The 13939-nt window shown below is 38.8% G+C and overlaps 1 protein-coding gene across 1 annotated transcript; it reads right to left on the minus strand.

Annotated features, from left to right (window-relative positions):
• Positions 1 to 3580: 3580 nt before the first annotated feature.
• Positions 3581 to 12277, minus strand: LOC140151779 (cornifelin-like). Its single transcript, XM_072174116.1, has 5 exons — positions 12094 to 12277; positions 9266 to 9469; positions 7704 to 7761; positions 5904 to 6043; positions 3581 to 5185 (listed from the first exon to the last, which is right to left on the minus strand). The coding sequence occupies exons 2-5, from the start codon at positions 9464 to 9466 to the stop codon at positions 5078 to 5080; spliced, it is 507 nt and encodes a 168-aa protein (XP_072030217.1). The 5' UTR covers positions 9467 to 9469; positions 12094 to 12277; the 3' UTR covers positions 3581 to 5077.
• Positions 12278 to 13939: the final 1662 nt, after the last annotated feature.

Here is a 13939-nt window from a genome sequence, read left to right on the forward strand (position 1 = left end):
CAGATTGGCCTCTCTTCATATTCCTTCAACTTGTTCTCTATGAACTCCCTCCTTGCCCGCCTCCTTGTTGGCCTGAATCAGATAGTTATATTTTTGTGTTTGGTCTGCACAATTATCTTCAGATAAAACAGAATCCGCTTTCAGAGTATACTTGTCCTGAAGTTCAGGGTCCTTTGCTATATAGCTTGGTCCAATCATATTTCATTCTCTAGGTGCTCTAAGACTAAGTAGTCGGTTGTTTGCAGTCACTATCCTATGATCTGAACCTGTGCTTCCGAAAGAGCATTTAAAAGGCGCCCCATGAATGAAAATGTGTGCCAAAAATCACTTTTAAAAATTGTAGATCATGTTATTTTAATCGTGTTAATATAGGGTTTATTGATGTTTTATCATGTTGCTTTTTAATATCTATAATTGTAAATGTGTTGCTTTACGCCATGTCAAACAGCTCTGATCCGGGAGGCCTATATTAATTTACTAGTCAACATTTGCATAGGAACCGCATATAGATTGGAGATTATATAGTTTGGATATCCTCATTTTCCAATGTCACTTGTGGTGGATTCCCAAATAGGTCCATGGTCATGTCAATTCTTCAGTCTTTCTTCTTTGTTGTCATTCTGAGACGAATATACCTAAATTATATACACTGAAAACTTATATTGGTCAGCTTGACTAACGTAAAGTTAGTCCAGATGGTGCCCATCTTGACTAACGTAAGGCTAGTCAAGCCTGACTAACGTGCTTGACTAACTTTGACGTTAGTCGAGCAGGTTTGACTAACCTGCCTGACTAGCTTGGACGTTAGTCAAGCCTGCTTGACTAGCCTTACGTTAGTCGCTCGACTAGTTTATGACTAACTTTACGTTAGTCCAGATGGTGTCCATTTTGACTAACCTAACGTTAGTCAAGCAGTCCTAAGCTAGTCAGGCAGCTGCTTGACTAGCTTGCTTGACTAGCGTGCTGCAAACCACGTTACTGGTAAAAAAAAGGAAAAAAAAGAGACAAATGTGGAATTTTATCTTGTCTGGTGGGATTTATTCTCATAATTTTGCGTTTTGAAACTGATATGTTACTTGAAGAAAATCCTCTTACCTGGTTATCATGATTACAACAAATTTATGACCACTTACCTTCTTTGGGAATTGAACTCGGACCTAGAGATTACAAACCCTCTACACTCACCACTAGACCACGGAGGCACTTACTACTAGTGAAACTTATTATCAGTACTTATCATGTTTAGTATGCTTACCTTAGATTTTAAACTCTGTAATCGCTTGTGAATATCTAAAATATCCCTAAATTACATTAAAAACCATCAGAAAGCTCTTACAAATATAAACAGTATAATCTTGTTAAACAATAATGCTAGTGCCAGGTTGTCAATCCTAAACTTTCCATTCCGACAATATTTTTAACTATAACTGGGGCAGTCATTTCAAAGCAATTTCCTATGTGTTGAACATGCATGTTCAAAGCGGTTGCGCAATTTAGTATTGCGAAATGAAAGTTACGAAAGTCATTGGCTTGACCAACCTAAGGTTAGTCAAGCCGGCTTGACTAACCTAAAGCTAGTCAAGCCGGCTTGACTAACCTAAAGCTAGTCAAGCCGGTTTGCATCTTCAAGTTAGTCAAGCCATCGATATTGTAAGTTAGTCAAGCACCGCATTACACGTTAGTCAAGCAGGCTTGACTAGCTTATCAAAATTTCAAGTTAGTCCAGCAGGCTTGACTAGCTTGAGATACGGGCTTGACTAACGTTAGGTTGGTCAGGCGGGCTGGACTAACCTGCTTGACTAGCTTTAAGTTAGTCAAGCAACTGCCTGACTAGTTTAAGTTTTCAGTGTAGGTATATTCGTCTCAGTTGTCATCCTTTAATCTTCCACTCCTTGCCTTTTTCCTTTCACTAACACAATTGATGATACTCCGTGCTAATTTATGTTTGTGGTTCAGATTGGCCTCTCTTCATATTCCTTCAACTTGTTCTCTATGAACTCCTCCTTGCCCGCCTCCTTGTTGGCCTGAATCAGATAGTTATATTTTTGTGTTTGGTCTGCACAATTATCTTCAGATAAAACAGAATCCGCTTTCAGAGTATACTTGTCCTGAAGTTCAGGGTCCTTTGCTATATAGCTTGGTCCAATCATATTTCATTCTCTAGGTGCTCTAAGACTAAGTAGTCGGTTGTTTGCAGTCACTATCCTATGATCTGAACCTGTGCTTCCGAAAGAGCATTTAAAAGGCGCCCCATGAATGAAAATGTGTGCCAAAAATCACTTTTAACAATTGTAGATCATGTTATTTTAATCGTGTTAATATAGGGTTTATTGATGTTTTATCATGTTGCTTTTTAATATCTATAATTGTAAATGTGTTGCTTTACGCCATGTCAAACAGCTCTGATCCGGGAGGCCTATATTAATTTACTAGTCAACATTTGCATAGGAACCGCATATAGATTGGAGATTATATACGTATTTATTAGTAATAGACAAGTAATATATATATATCGTGTGTTTGCGATTTATTCCGTAATCAATAAGTATGATGAACAAACGCATTTCTGGCAGAAGCACTCACAGCGTAGTGGTATTCGATCTCGACTGTTAATCAAAAGGTTGTGGGTTTGAACCCTGGTAGAATTTTAATTGGAATAAATTTGTTTTTCTTTTGTTAAGGGATCTAAAATGAGCGTTTATTGAGTTTCGACACTATTTTTTGTGGGACATGAGAGCACCGCAGACCTATCGAATTGCATTCTGAATACGAAGCATGTCTTTCTGATATCAAATAATTTTCATTTTTGAAAATCACAATATAATACAAATTTTATGACAAATTATAAAAATTTGATATTTTTCGAATTTTGATATATAACAGTCCTCGAAGTAAATTATATAAATCTAATGATATATTCTTAAAGTGTATGTAGCAGGAGGAAAAGCCGACGGTCAATTGAAAATTTTGACCTTTCATATTGAAGATATGGATTTTTTCCCAAAAAGACCTAATTTTTTTTGGTGTTTTGGGGAAAAAAATCCATATCTTCAATACGAAAGGTCAAAATTTTCAATTGGTCGTCGGCTTTTCAACCCACCTACATACACTTTAGGTATAAATCATCAGATTTATAAAGTTTACTTCAAGTACTGTTAAATATCAAAAATATCAATTTTAATGATTTGCCATAAAATGTGTATTAAATTGCGAATTTCAAAATTCAAAATTATTTGATATCAGAATGACATTCTTCGTATTCAGAATGCAATTCGATATGTCTGATGTGCTCTAATGTCCCAAAATAAATACTGTCCAAACGTTCATACCCCGGGTTCATACCCCAGCCCTATGAGAACCACCCAACCCGAGAACCGCGAAATCTAGTATAATATAATAACATCAATATCATGATAATAATCAAGGGACATTTCGATTGACTATATAAACACAAGACAGACCTGCAAAAACGGAGAGCTCAGGATTGATGCCTTAAACATGGATGCATGCGGATTGGAATGATAAAAATAACTTTTCTTGCAGAATTGAAACACAAATGAACGAGAATATAATCAAAACATCAACAAGAAGATTTGTAAGTCATAATAATGCCAATTTATTTTATATCTATATAGAAAATTACATCCGTCAACTTTGTAAAGAATGAAAATCATTGATTATACATGCATATTTTATAACGTTATTGTATATGCCGGTATATTTTGTATTCATATTTATGTACAGATTACATTTTTATTAAATTATCTGATGAACGGTAATATTACATAATAAGACTTGCATAATTATACGTACACGTATTTATAAATATTTTTACATACAATGTTTACAATTCACATTCAACTTCTTTGACAATCACCATATATTATAGGTACTATAAACTGTTCAATTAATTAATGTACACTAAGCCAAAAAAGAAACTTATAATTTTTCACAAGGTCATATCTTAACATCCTGTCTATCAAAATTAACTAAAATTACACACAGGATTACTTCAATACTCTACTCTAAACACATGTCACTAACTATGCAGTTGTCCAACTGACACAACAGCAAAATGCACTGACATGCAACACATTCCTGGACCACATTCACAGCGCAACAGATTTCTTTGGCTGGGTTCCAATTACTCGACTGTGAATGTGATCCCGGAAGCTGTTCCGTGTCAGTGCATTTTACTGTTGTGTCAGTTGGACAACTGCTTGGTTACTGACATGTGTTTAGAGTAGAGTATTGAAGTAATCCTGTGTGTAATTTTTGTTCATGTACAGGAGAATAATTGGAACCCAGCCAAAGAAATCTGTTGCGCTGTGAATGTGGTCCAGGAAGGTGTTGCATATCGGTGCATTTTGCTGTTGTGTCAGTTGGACAACTGTTTGGTTACTGACCATTGTTTAGAGTAGAGTATTGATGTAATCCTGTGTGCAATTTTTTGTTCATTTTTATGGAGAGGATTTTAAGATATGACCTTGTGACCTTTTTTTGGCTTAGTGTACCTATTAGTACCCATGAGCAAAACTAGTGATTATCATGCAGCGGCCGCGGGATAGAAAGATCATGAATATCTCTAGTTTGATATCACAATAGGATTTCACCAACAAAATCTAATTTCAATTAATTTGTTAAATCAAAGATTCTGCCAAATTGGCCTTCGATCTATAACAGGTATAATATATTCATCCAGTTTATGATGGGGAGTATACTCAACTTTGCGAAGTGGCGGGGATGTGCGGTTCGAAACTGGTCTTTCGGTGATAAAATACACCCAAAACTAAAAAGAGTCATTTTGTCGAGAAGGCCCAGAAAGGGCGGTCGAAGTGAGATAACATCATACGGAATTATTCAATTTAGCACTTTTTCATATCCAAAAGTAAGTCTACTTGCTGTGTCCTGGTTAAGTTTAGAACATCACTTGGTGAGAGGTGCATGAAAGAGAATTCAACAAAAATGGTCATTGGTGGGAGTGGAGTGGAAAAAATGCGCCCAGGCCGCACATCCCATTTCATATTTTCAGCGAGTATGCCCTCTTTATTCCCCATTCTCTGATATTATATCACTCTTATATGACTCTTCCTCCTCGAGTAGTAGCATTTAATTCTCTTCCCATCTGAGCTAACGCACAGCAGTAACATAAGTACATCGTGAAGCAATCGTTCATAATTGAACCCTGTGGGGAAAAATCAAAAAGAAAATCCTTAAAAAATTGAACACTGATTTGATCATAAAGATAAAGACGTGTTTGGGCAAAGGCCGAAGTGTACATCTCTTTTTGGCGAGAGTATCATCGTACTGAGGACCGGACCATCAGATGAATAAGGCTGAGGGAGCCGGAGTGGGACCCCGGGGCGGAAGGTTTATGTAACTGAGTTTTGAAAGGCAGCGGAGTACAGGATAAGTTGCGATGTTTACCCCTTGTGCCCGTTTATTCGTGCGTTCATAAATACGTACCGCCGCGGTATGATTAGGTCGCCGGCCATCATTATACTGTACAACATTATGGTCACATGAGGGAACTATTTTTTGGACTTGTTTATGTGCAGTACCGCATGCGGAAGTGCGTGACGGAATGTACAGTTCCGCATCCTGCAAGCGGATGTGTGCCCATGCGGTACTGCACATAATAACGGTCGGTTTTAATATACCTGCATGAGGGCGACTGTCCATTTTTTTAACGGTCTATGCCCGGGGGGCCTTATCTACTTTAATATGCCTTTGATGTTGACGAAGGGCCAACAGTGCACTTTTAAAACAATTGTATTTCAGTTCTTCAAATATTATGGTTGCAAAAAAAACACCTCATCAGTTTGGTAGATTAAGGACCACTACGTGCCTATATGACATTATAATCAAATATAATCAAAATTATACCAAGTTTGACGTCTTACCCTGATGCCATTTTGCACCCGTAGCTTTGTTCTCATTGCAGTCTCGCCACCCGGTACAACTATTGGAACTAAACAACATTCCTCGAGACGACAGGCAATATAGCAGGAGAAACAGCACGGGCAGAAATACGCCAGGCAACCTATAAAAACAAATCATGGATATTCGGCAGGTGATCTTGTTCGTTGCACCTCACTTTTAAAAAGGATTTTTTTATCAATGATCACTCCAACTTGTTTTCCCGGTTCCGGCACTTCGTGTATCCGCGGGTAAGCCTACTCATGCACGTCGAAAATTTCGCGAAATTAAGGGTATTTTTAGATGAAGAAACGCGATTCGCGAACCACACAAAAAAGGGTATTTTTTCATACCACTTGTTCGCCAAATGGAAAAAATGGTGCTAAATTTCATTTGCATATCACATGTATATAAATCATCGTAGTTACATTATTTTTATTTACGAATCCCATGCACAACTCATCTCAGTTTCATTATTCCGTTTGGCGCACATTACGCGTTTTAGTGAGAAAGGGTAATTTTGAAGGGCAAAAAAATCGCGAAATCGTTAAAAAATAGGGCTGTTTTTATCCTACTTCGCGAAATTAGATGCAAAAGGGGAGTTATCAAAGTTCGCTGACGAGCATGAGTACCCGCGGATACACGGAGTTTCGGAACAGGGACATGCGACAATATCTCATATTCCTGGTCGGAACCGGGCTGTTTTGATTGTTTATTGAATGCGCTCTGGCGACTCTCCATCCATGCCCCTCAGTGCCAGAGTCTTATCAATGTTGCCATTGTATATTGGTCGAAAAACTGAAGTACATAACGAAAAACTTGACAAAACACGCGAAAGTTTGGATCGTGCTATGCGGACTAACATGCACATGTGCATTGTGCCAGTGACTCCGAGTAGTCTCGGTCCCAGCCGATTTGTGCTCCTTCGTCACTAAACAAACCGTCTGGCGACAACCTCATAGTACGTCTTTTCTGATTGGCTGAACATCAACGCCATAAATACTGGCGTTAAATTTTGCTGTCAATCAACGCTGGGCTTCAGCGCATGCAGCGCCTGATGGAAAGCTATGCGGTTACATAAATCCACACAATGTACGTGAGTACACACTACAAGTCGCGTACATGAAAGGCGATATCCGACGATCGGCGCCTCAATGGCTGCTAAAGCTAGCGTACATTTTTCGTTTGCGGTATCTACAAAGAGTGGAGGGCCCGTGATGTTTAGTGTCACTTACACAAGCCGCGTCATATAGCCAATTGAAAACAGTTTTATTTGGAAATTCATTAACCAATCGGCGATTGTCATTTCACGGGTTGTCGCCAGACGGTTTGTTTAGTGACGGAGGAACACAAACCGGCTGGGACCGAGACAAGACTCCGAGTCCGGACTCCCGGTTCCGAGTCCTGCGCATGAAGATGGAACAATCTTCATTTATTTAACTTTGCACAAGGATGTGTGAGTTGGAGTTGAATCTGGTAGGCCTACTGATAATACGATACTACCTGACTTTAAATATTATGTCAATACTAACAGAGGTTGAACCCCCGGTTGAACCGTGTTGGCCCTGTCGGACTCAAAACCCTGCACTCTAGCGCATCGTGGCGAATTGAAATATAGCACGGTGCGTCTTCCCGGTGCGTCATGCATCTTATTTTTCATCCGGTCTCCAGTCTCAAGTAGGGAAAGTTTAAAACAAAGTTTTAAGTGTCATGTTACATATACAACATTGTTTTGTCTACAATCAAATCAATTTTGTTGACCAACAACTGATGACAATACTTACAGCCAAGGACATCGTCACAACACGAACAAATATTGGAGCCCCAATCCCTCTCTTGCATCTGCAAAATAGTACAAGAAAGAAAAGCAAGAAATATTTTATTACAATATACAGCGGGACTCATCAATACACGAAGGGGCGGCGGAAGAAGAAGGGGCGGCAAAAACAGGGGCGGCAATAAAGATTGGGGCGGCAAAACTAATTAGCAAAAAAAAAATTGAAAAAGCATAAAAAATTTTGAAAAAAGGTTGCTTTTAGGGCGCTAGCGCCTAAAATCTTTTTTTTTTTTTTTTTTTTTTTTGCTCTTCACTTTTTCAAACGACCGTGAAAAAAATTGGGTCAACCTTGTTTCTTCTTCAGCCCCCCGGGGTTGGGGCGGCCACGGTACGCCACTGTGCACCTATCAACTTGAAACAAAGTAGGCAAACGTTGTCTTATTAAATTGAAAATGTTTGAATGTTGACAAGTTTAGGTTGTTATGGTTGCCGAATACTGGCATTGTTGAAACCGGAATTTCGTGGCACACATGAATTTGTATTGAATTTATAATCGTGTGACAAAACAGGCAAAACTAGTAACTTTTTGCACACGATTTGCAATTTAGAAGAGAATTGGTCAATTCTCATTGAAGTGAAGCTAGTATATGGACAATGTGTGCTCTTTCATTTACCGGGATCTACACCCCTGTGGTAAATTTGGGGCAATTTTTGCATTTTTCTCAAAAAATAATAACACACTGGGAATAATAGTTGTGTATATTATTGGGGCAAGGAATCCAATTACTACACTGGAATTTCAGTTACTCAAGACCAGCGGTTCAGTATATATGATAGGAAACGAGGTACATCCTAGCGGTACCTCTTTTCTTATCATAAATAACAAACCGCTTGTCTTGGGTCACTGAAATTCCAGTGTAGTAATTGGATTCCTTGCCCCTATAATATACATAACTTTAGTTACCACTGTGTTATTAGGCCTACTTTTTGAGAAAAATGCAAAAATAGACACAAATTTATCGAGGGGTGTAGTACCCCCTTAATGACATAAAATGTGAAAAATATTGTAAGGATCACTTGAGGTTTTGACTTTCAAAACCTACATTTTGGTCAAAAACTGCTTGAATATGTCGTTTTCAACAGATTTACCACATTCGCCTTGCTATAATGGCATTATCTGTTGACGTATTATAATTTAAATGAAAAAGGTGTTTTTAGGGGGAAGTGTTAGCTTTCGTTTGATATAAACAAAATTCTGATTGGATGACGGCAACACTTGAGGTTTTGACAAAAACCAATCACAGATGCCTATTTTACCAGCTCACACGTTCTTATGATGCTATGCACTCAACCGTGTATTCTGTGTAGGGGCAATTCACTGTTTGCTTGAAAGCACTTGGACGAAATTGTGTGCTCAGGTGTATCGAGGTGAAAAGTGTGCATAGATGTGTTTATAAGAGAATCGTTTTGTAGCCAACTCTTTCCATATGAATCCCGGTATCATCACATTTAAAAATGTCCTTTTTAAAAATCTTTGTGTAATTATAGGCCTATTATCTTAAGTTTTACCTGCATTCTGTGTGGTGTATGCGCTGATGAGGGTTGTGAAACTACAACCGTGGTATGGTGTTGAGGTGGTGCGGCGTACACAGCCCCTCGACTGCCCGGTGCCATCGCAGGATGTGTCCCTGGATGTGGCATCCCATGTGTCCCTGGATGTGGCACACCGTAGCCCATATTGTGTGGCTGCGTTCCGATGGGGTCCATCATAATCTATCTGCAAAGGGTTTAATTAGAAAACATGCAGAATATTTGTTTACTTTACCATGCCGTGAGAATACATGCACTCATGGCACATCACAAGTGTACCCCCACTCACCCCCACAACCCCTCAAACACATACCTGCATGGCACACATATACACTATCAAGATGCTAAAGCATATCGGCAAAGAGACCCCGCCGAAAATCACATTATGCCTATTTCACCAAATTATGTCGAAATCATTTATTATATATAAATTTAGAAGTAAAACTGCATGCCGAAATATGGCCATTTTTGACATTCTGCAACTTGACATTCTTATAAAAACAAAAAATATAAGCTAGCCAAAAACACGTCATCGCGGCATTTATCATGTTCATCCTTGAATACTAAAATATCAACTGCGGGCAGTGCCATCAAATTGGCAAATATGATCTCAACATACAAAGTCGTAGAACTTCTTTTGCGTCACTCACAAAAGTTGAGTCAAATGAAATGATATTAGGCCCTATACCGGTACTATAGCGCTCGCTCGCGCCAAAAAACACATGACACGTGGATATGATCACATAGGCCTACTTAATATACACTCACACCATCCCATACAACCCACTCACAACTACCCCACCCCTGTACCTTTTCCACCCATGATACAGATACACACACACCCCACCCCTACCACACACCCAACAACACCCGAGAGCATTTTGCTGACTGCAGCACCGGGGGTACTCAACTCTAGAAGTGACGGGTTACGGGTATGTGACTACCGGCGTCGCAAAGTAGGGGCCTATTGGGTACAAAGCGTTATTTTAAATTGGGGGTAATTGGGTACAAAATAAAAAAGGGTCATTGGGTATAATATTTTGAAAAAAAGGGGGTCATTGAGTATAAGATTTCAAAAAAAGGGTCATCGGGTAGAAAATTTTCAAAAAATGAAGCAAAATTTGGAACGTTTCGGCATAATTTTGAAAAAATTGAGCAAAATTTGAACGTTTCGGCATTTAATATTTTTTGGCATTTTGATGATGCTATTCTAGAAAATCTAGACAAAAAGGGGGTCATTGGGTAGCCGCAACCAAAAAAAGGGAGTCATTGGGTAGCCGCAACTAAAAAAAGGGGTTCATCGGGTATGACTTTTAAAAAAGGGGTCATCGGGTATAGTCGACTTCAAAAGAGGGGGGGCCTATTGACAGGCACATACCGTCACTTCCAAAGTTGAGTGCCCCCACCACGTCACAAACGGATGTCATTTTTATGGGCCATTTTAACATTTTAAGTTCAACACACGGGTTCATCGTGTTGCATGTGTTTTGCAGTCTCTGGCTCTATACGCAGCAGTAATATACAGGGTTCTCAAGAAGTAAGTCCCCCTAAGACATTTGCGTATAATCCAAAAATCAGTCGATCATTTCGCTTGTTTTAAAGTTGGAAGCACAGACTGATTATGCACCAGGTGAGCGGGTTTTTGTTGCTAGTTTTATCATCTTCACCGACAAATGCAGCAGAAAATAAAAAATACATGCAAATGTGTAGCGTTTGTATAGTGTTGTAAAGGAAGTCTGAGGGGGATGTTCCCCTTCAGAAGTGAGAATTTTTTCAAAATGAAGGCCCAATTGAAGCCTTATGGTGGACCATTTTGGTAGGCCTACTATTATTGTGTAAAATTTAAATAAATTTGTGAAATGAAGGCCGAATTAAAGCCATTCGTTGACATGTTTCGCTATTTATTTTGTATAAATTATTGCTTTAACATGTTTAAACATAGAGTGTTGGGTGTCCAAAACAGCTTGAAGCAAAAAACCATTTGGTGGACTGTTTTGGCACTGTTATTGTAGTTTGAAAATGAGTTAAATGAAGACCCAAATTGAAGCCATTTTGTGGACAAGTCCAAAGCAGAATCGAAAAGGTTTATCCATAGACAGGGGGTTGGAAATGTTTGCAAAATGAAGGTGCAATAATTATTATTGAAGCCATTTAGTGCATCATTTTCACACTTACTTTCAGGATCTAGAGAATTGATTATTTATGTTCATTGTTCACCCCGACATTATGGCACATTATGGGTTTGATTAAAGTGGAACCGGGAGTGGAACTAGGACCAGGCCCCTTGGTCGAAAAAGTGGTAGCCATTGCACCCGGTGCTGCGTGCAAAACCACATACCTTTGCAAAATATGATATTTTGCATAAAAAATGCAAAATAACATACTTTCCAAAAGTATGTAGTTTTGCATAGTTATGCAAAACTACATACATCTATACGCAGTATGGTTCAATACCGGTATACCGTACTGCTCCCCTTGGATTACCTCCCCCCACCCACCCACACCCCCCACACACACCCCTACACCCCCACCCCCTCCCCCACCACCACAGACACACATGGCACCCAGCTCGCATAATTATGTTCTAAGTTGACATGAAATAATTTACGCATTATGTATTTCACTTAACACAGGCATGCATGCAGCCTTAAACCCTAAACATAACCTATATAGACCGGACCTACCATAGGTTACTGACTACTAGTACTAGCTGCTTGAACATTGAACAATAATGATACTGACGATTGATGATCACGAAGAAGAGACTATAATGATGTCTACAATTGTCAGTTTATGAAATAACTCACCACGCTAAGAGAAGATTGATGTTGAGATTGTTGCTGCTGGTATACATGTAGTGATGGTGACGTGATGATCAAATGTAGAGATGCACTAGCTACCTCTCTGTACACTGATCTGACTTCTGATAATGAAAGTGAACTTCGAAATGAATGATCTATGCAGAAAGGTGAATCTTCACACCATTAGCATAGGTAGTGCCTACTAATTTGCATAGACGTGTATGACAATGGTTAAACAGGTGTGATGATTGCAAATAAATTGTATGGGATATCAAGTGGAACATAGAATAACAACATTGTTTGTCACAGATTTGTAACATGTTTTAGGGCCGATTCACACTCCACGTCGAAATATAGATTTAACAAAATATTTGGTATTCAATCTGTATCGATTTTACGTCTTTGAACAAACTTTCGTCAGAAGTTAAACCACAGAGCAGTGGTAACTGGTAAAACATGGCTAGAAATAAGATGTAACGAATACTTAGGCCTACTGCATCGAATAAAAAGTATGAACCGAGCTGAGCACATAACCGAAAAAAAAACTACATTCTTGCGTAAAGGCCCTACTGACGGGTCGTAAATTTTTGTCAAAAATCGTAATTTTGATAATTTGCCTGTTAAAATGTCAAAAGTTGTCACAATTTCGTAATTTGTTGATAATTTGAACGTTTATAGGCCTATTATAGGCCTATAAACGTTCAAATTATCAACAAAACATTAGGCCTATAATAGGCCTAATGTATATCATGACACCGTTGGCTGGAGAAAATTGTCGCAATGTCATAATTTTGACAATTTGCCTGTCACAATAATTAAATTGATAAATTAAATATACAAATAAGCTCATTAATATTCATAAATATGCAAATAATATGACAAAAATATAGGCCCTACAGCACATCAGGCCACCATACCGTATAGGCCTATACTATGACCAAGTTTGAAGTTGATCGGTTATTGCATTGGAGCTGCAAAATGGATTAATGGGTGAACCGCTCGGACAACCAGGCAGCCAAACAGCCAGCCAACCAAACAGATGACCATTTGGATGATAACATAATATGTGTGGGGCCAATGATACTTTGTCGTGCCACCAGTGGCGGCGCCGTGATTTTTTCGGGCGCCTTTTCAGCTCGCAAAATCAACAAATTTAGTGCAAATTTGTTGCAAAAAAAGTGGAATTTTTCGTAATTTAAAGTTGGTTTTTACTCATCTAGAAAAACGGAACTTTTGTGAAAAATGATTTAAGGGTGCAGTCGGATGGAGGGGCACAGGGAGGGGCACAGGGAGGGGCACTTCATGAAATCGACTTGTCCTTGGGCATTCCGATTAGACTGATAAAAATGTAAAACAAAATGGGAGGTGAAAGTTTGGATTTAGAGATGGACCTTTGGACCTAAATTATTGACTTGCAAGTTCTAGGCCTACATGAGAGCATATCAGACACATCATTCTAAATTCTAATATCGGCTTTCCTCCCATACATATCATTAGATTTATAAAGTTAACTTCGAGGACTGTTAAATAGGCCTAGGCTGGGGGCCTATTATTTATAGGCCTATTATATCAAAAATCAAAAATATCAATTTTTAATAACTTTGCTATAAAATTTGTATTAGGCCTATATCGTGAATTTCGGGAAAAAAATCAAAATTATTTGATATCAGAAGGACATTCCTCGTATTCAGAATGCAATTTGGTGTGTCTGATGTGCTCTCAGGTCCCACAAAAATAGGCCTACTGTGCAAACGTTGCTAACCGATTCCTTGAAATTGAAAGCAGTTGGTAAATCCCTTGGTAAATCCACCCTGGCAAATCACAAACAAGCTGGCAACCCTGCCCAGACCAC

The sequence above is a fragment of the Amphiura filiformis genome, chromosome 5 (genome assembly GCF_039555335.1).
Source record: "Amphiura filiformis chromosome 5, Afil_fr2py, whole genome shotgun sequence".
NCBI classification, from domain to species: domain Eukaryota; kingdom Metazoa; phylum Echinodermata; class Ophiuroidea; order Amphilepidida; family Amphiuridae; genus Amphiura; species Amphiura filiformis.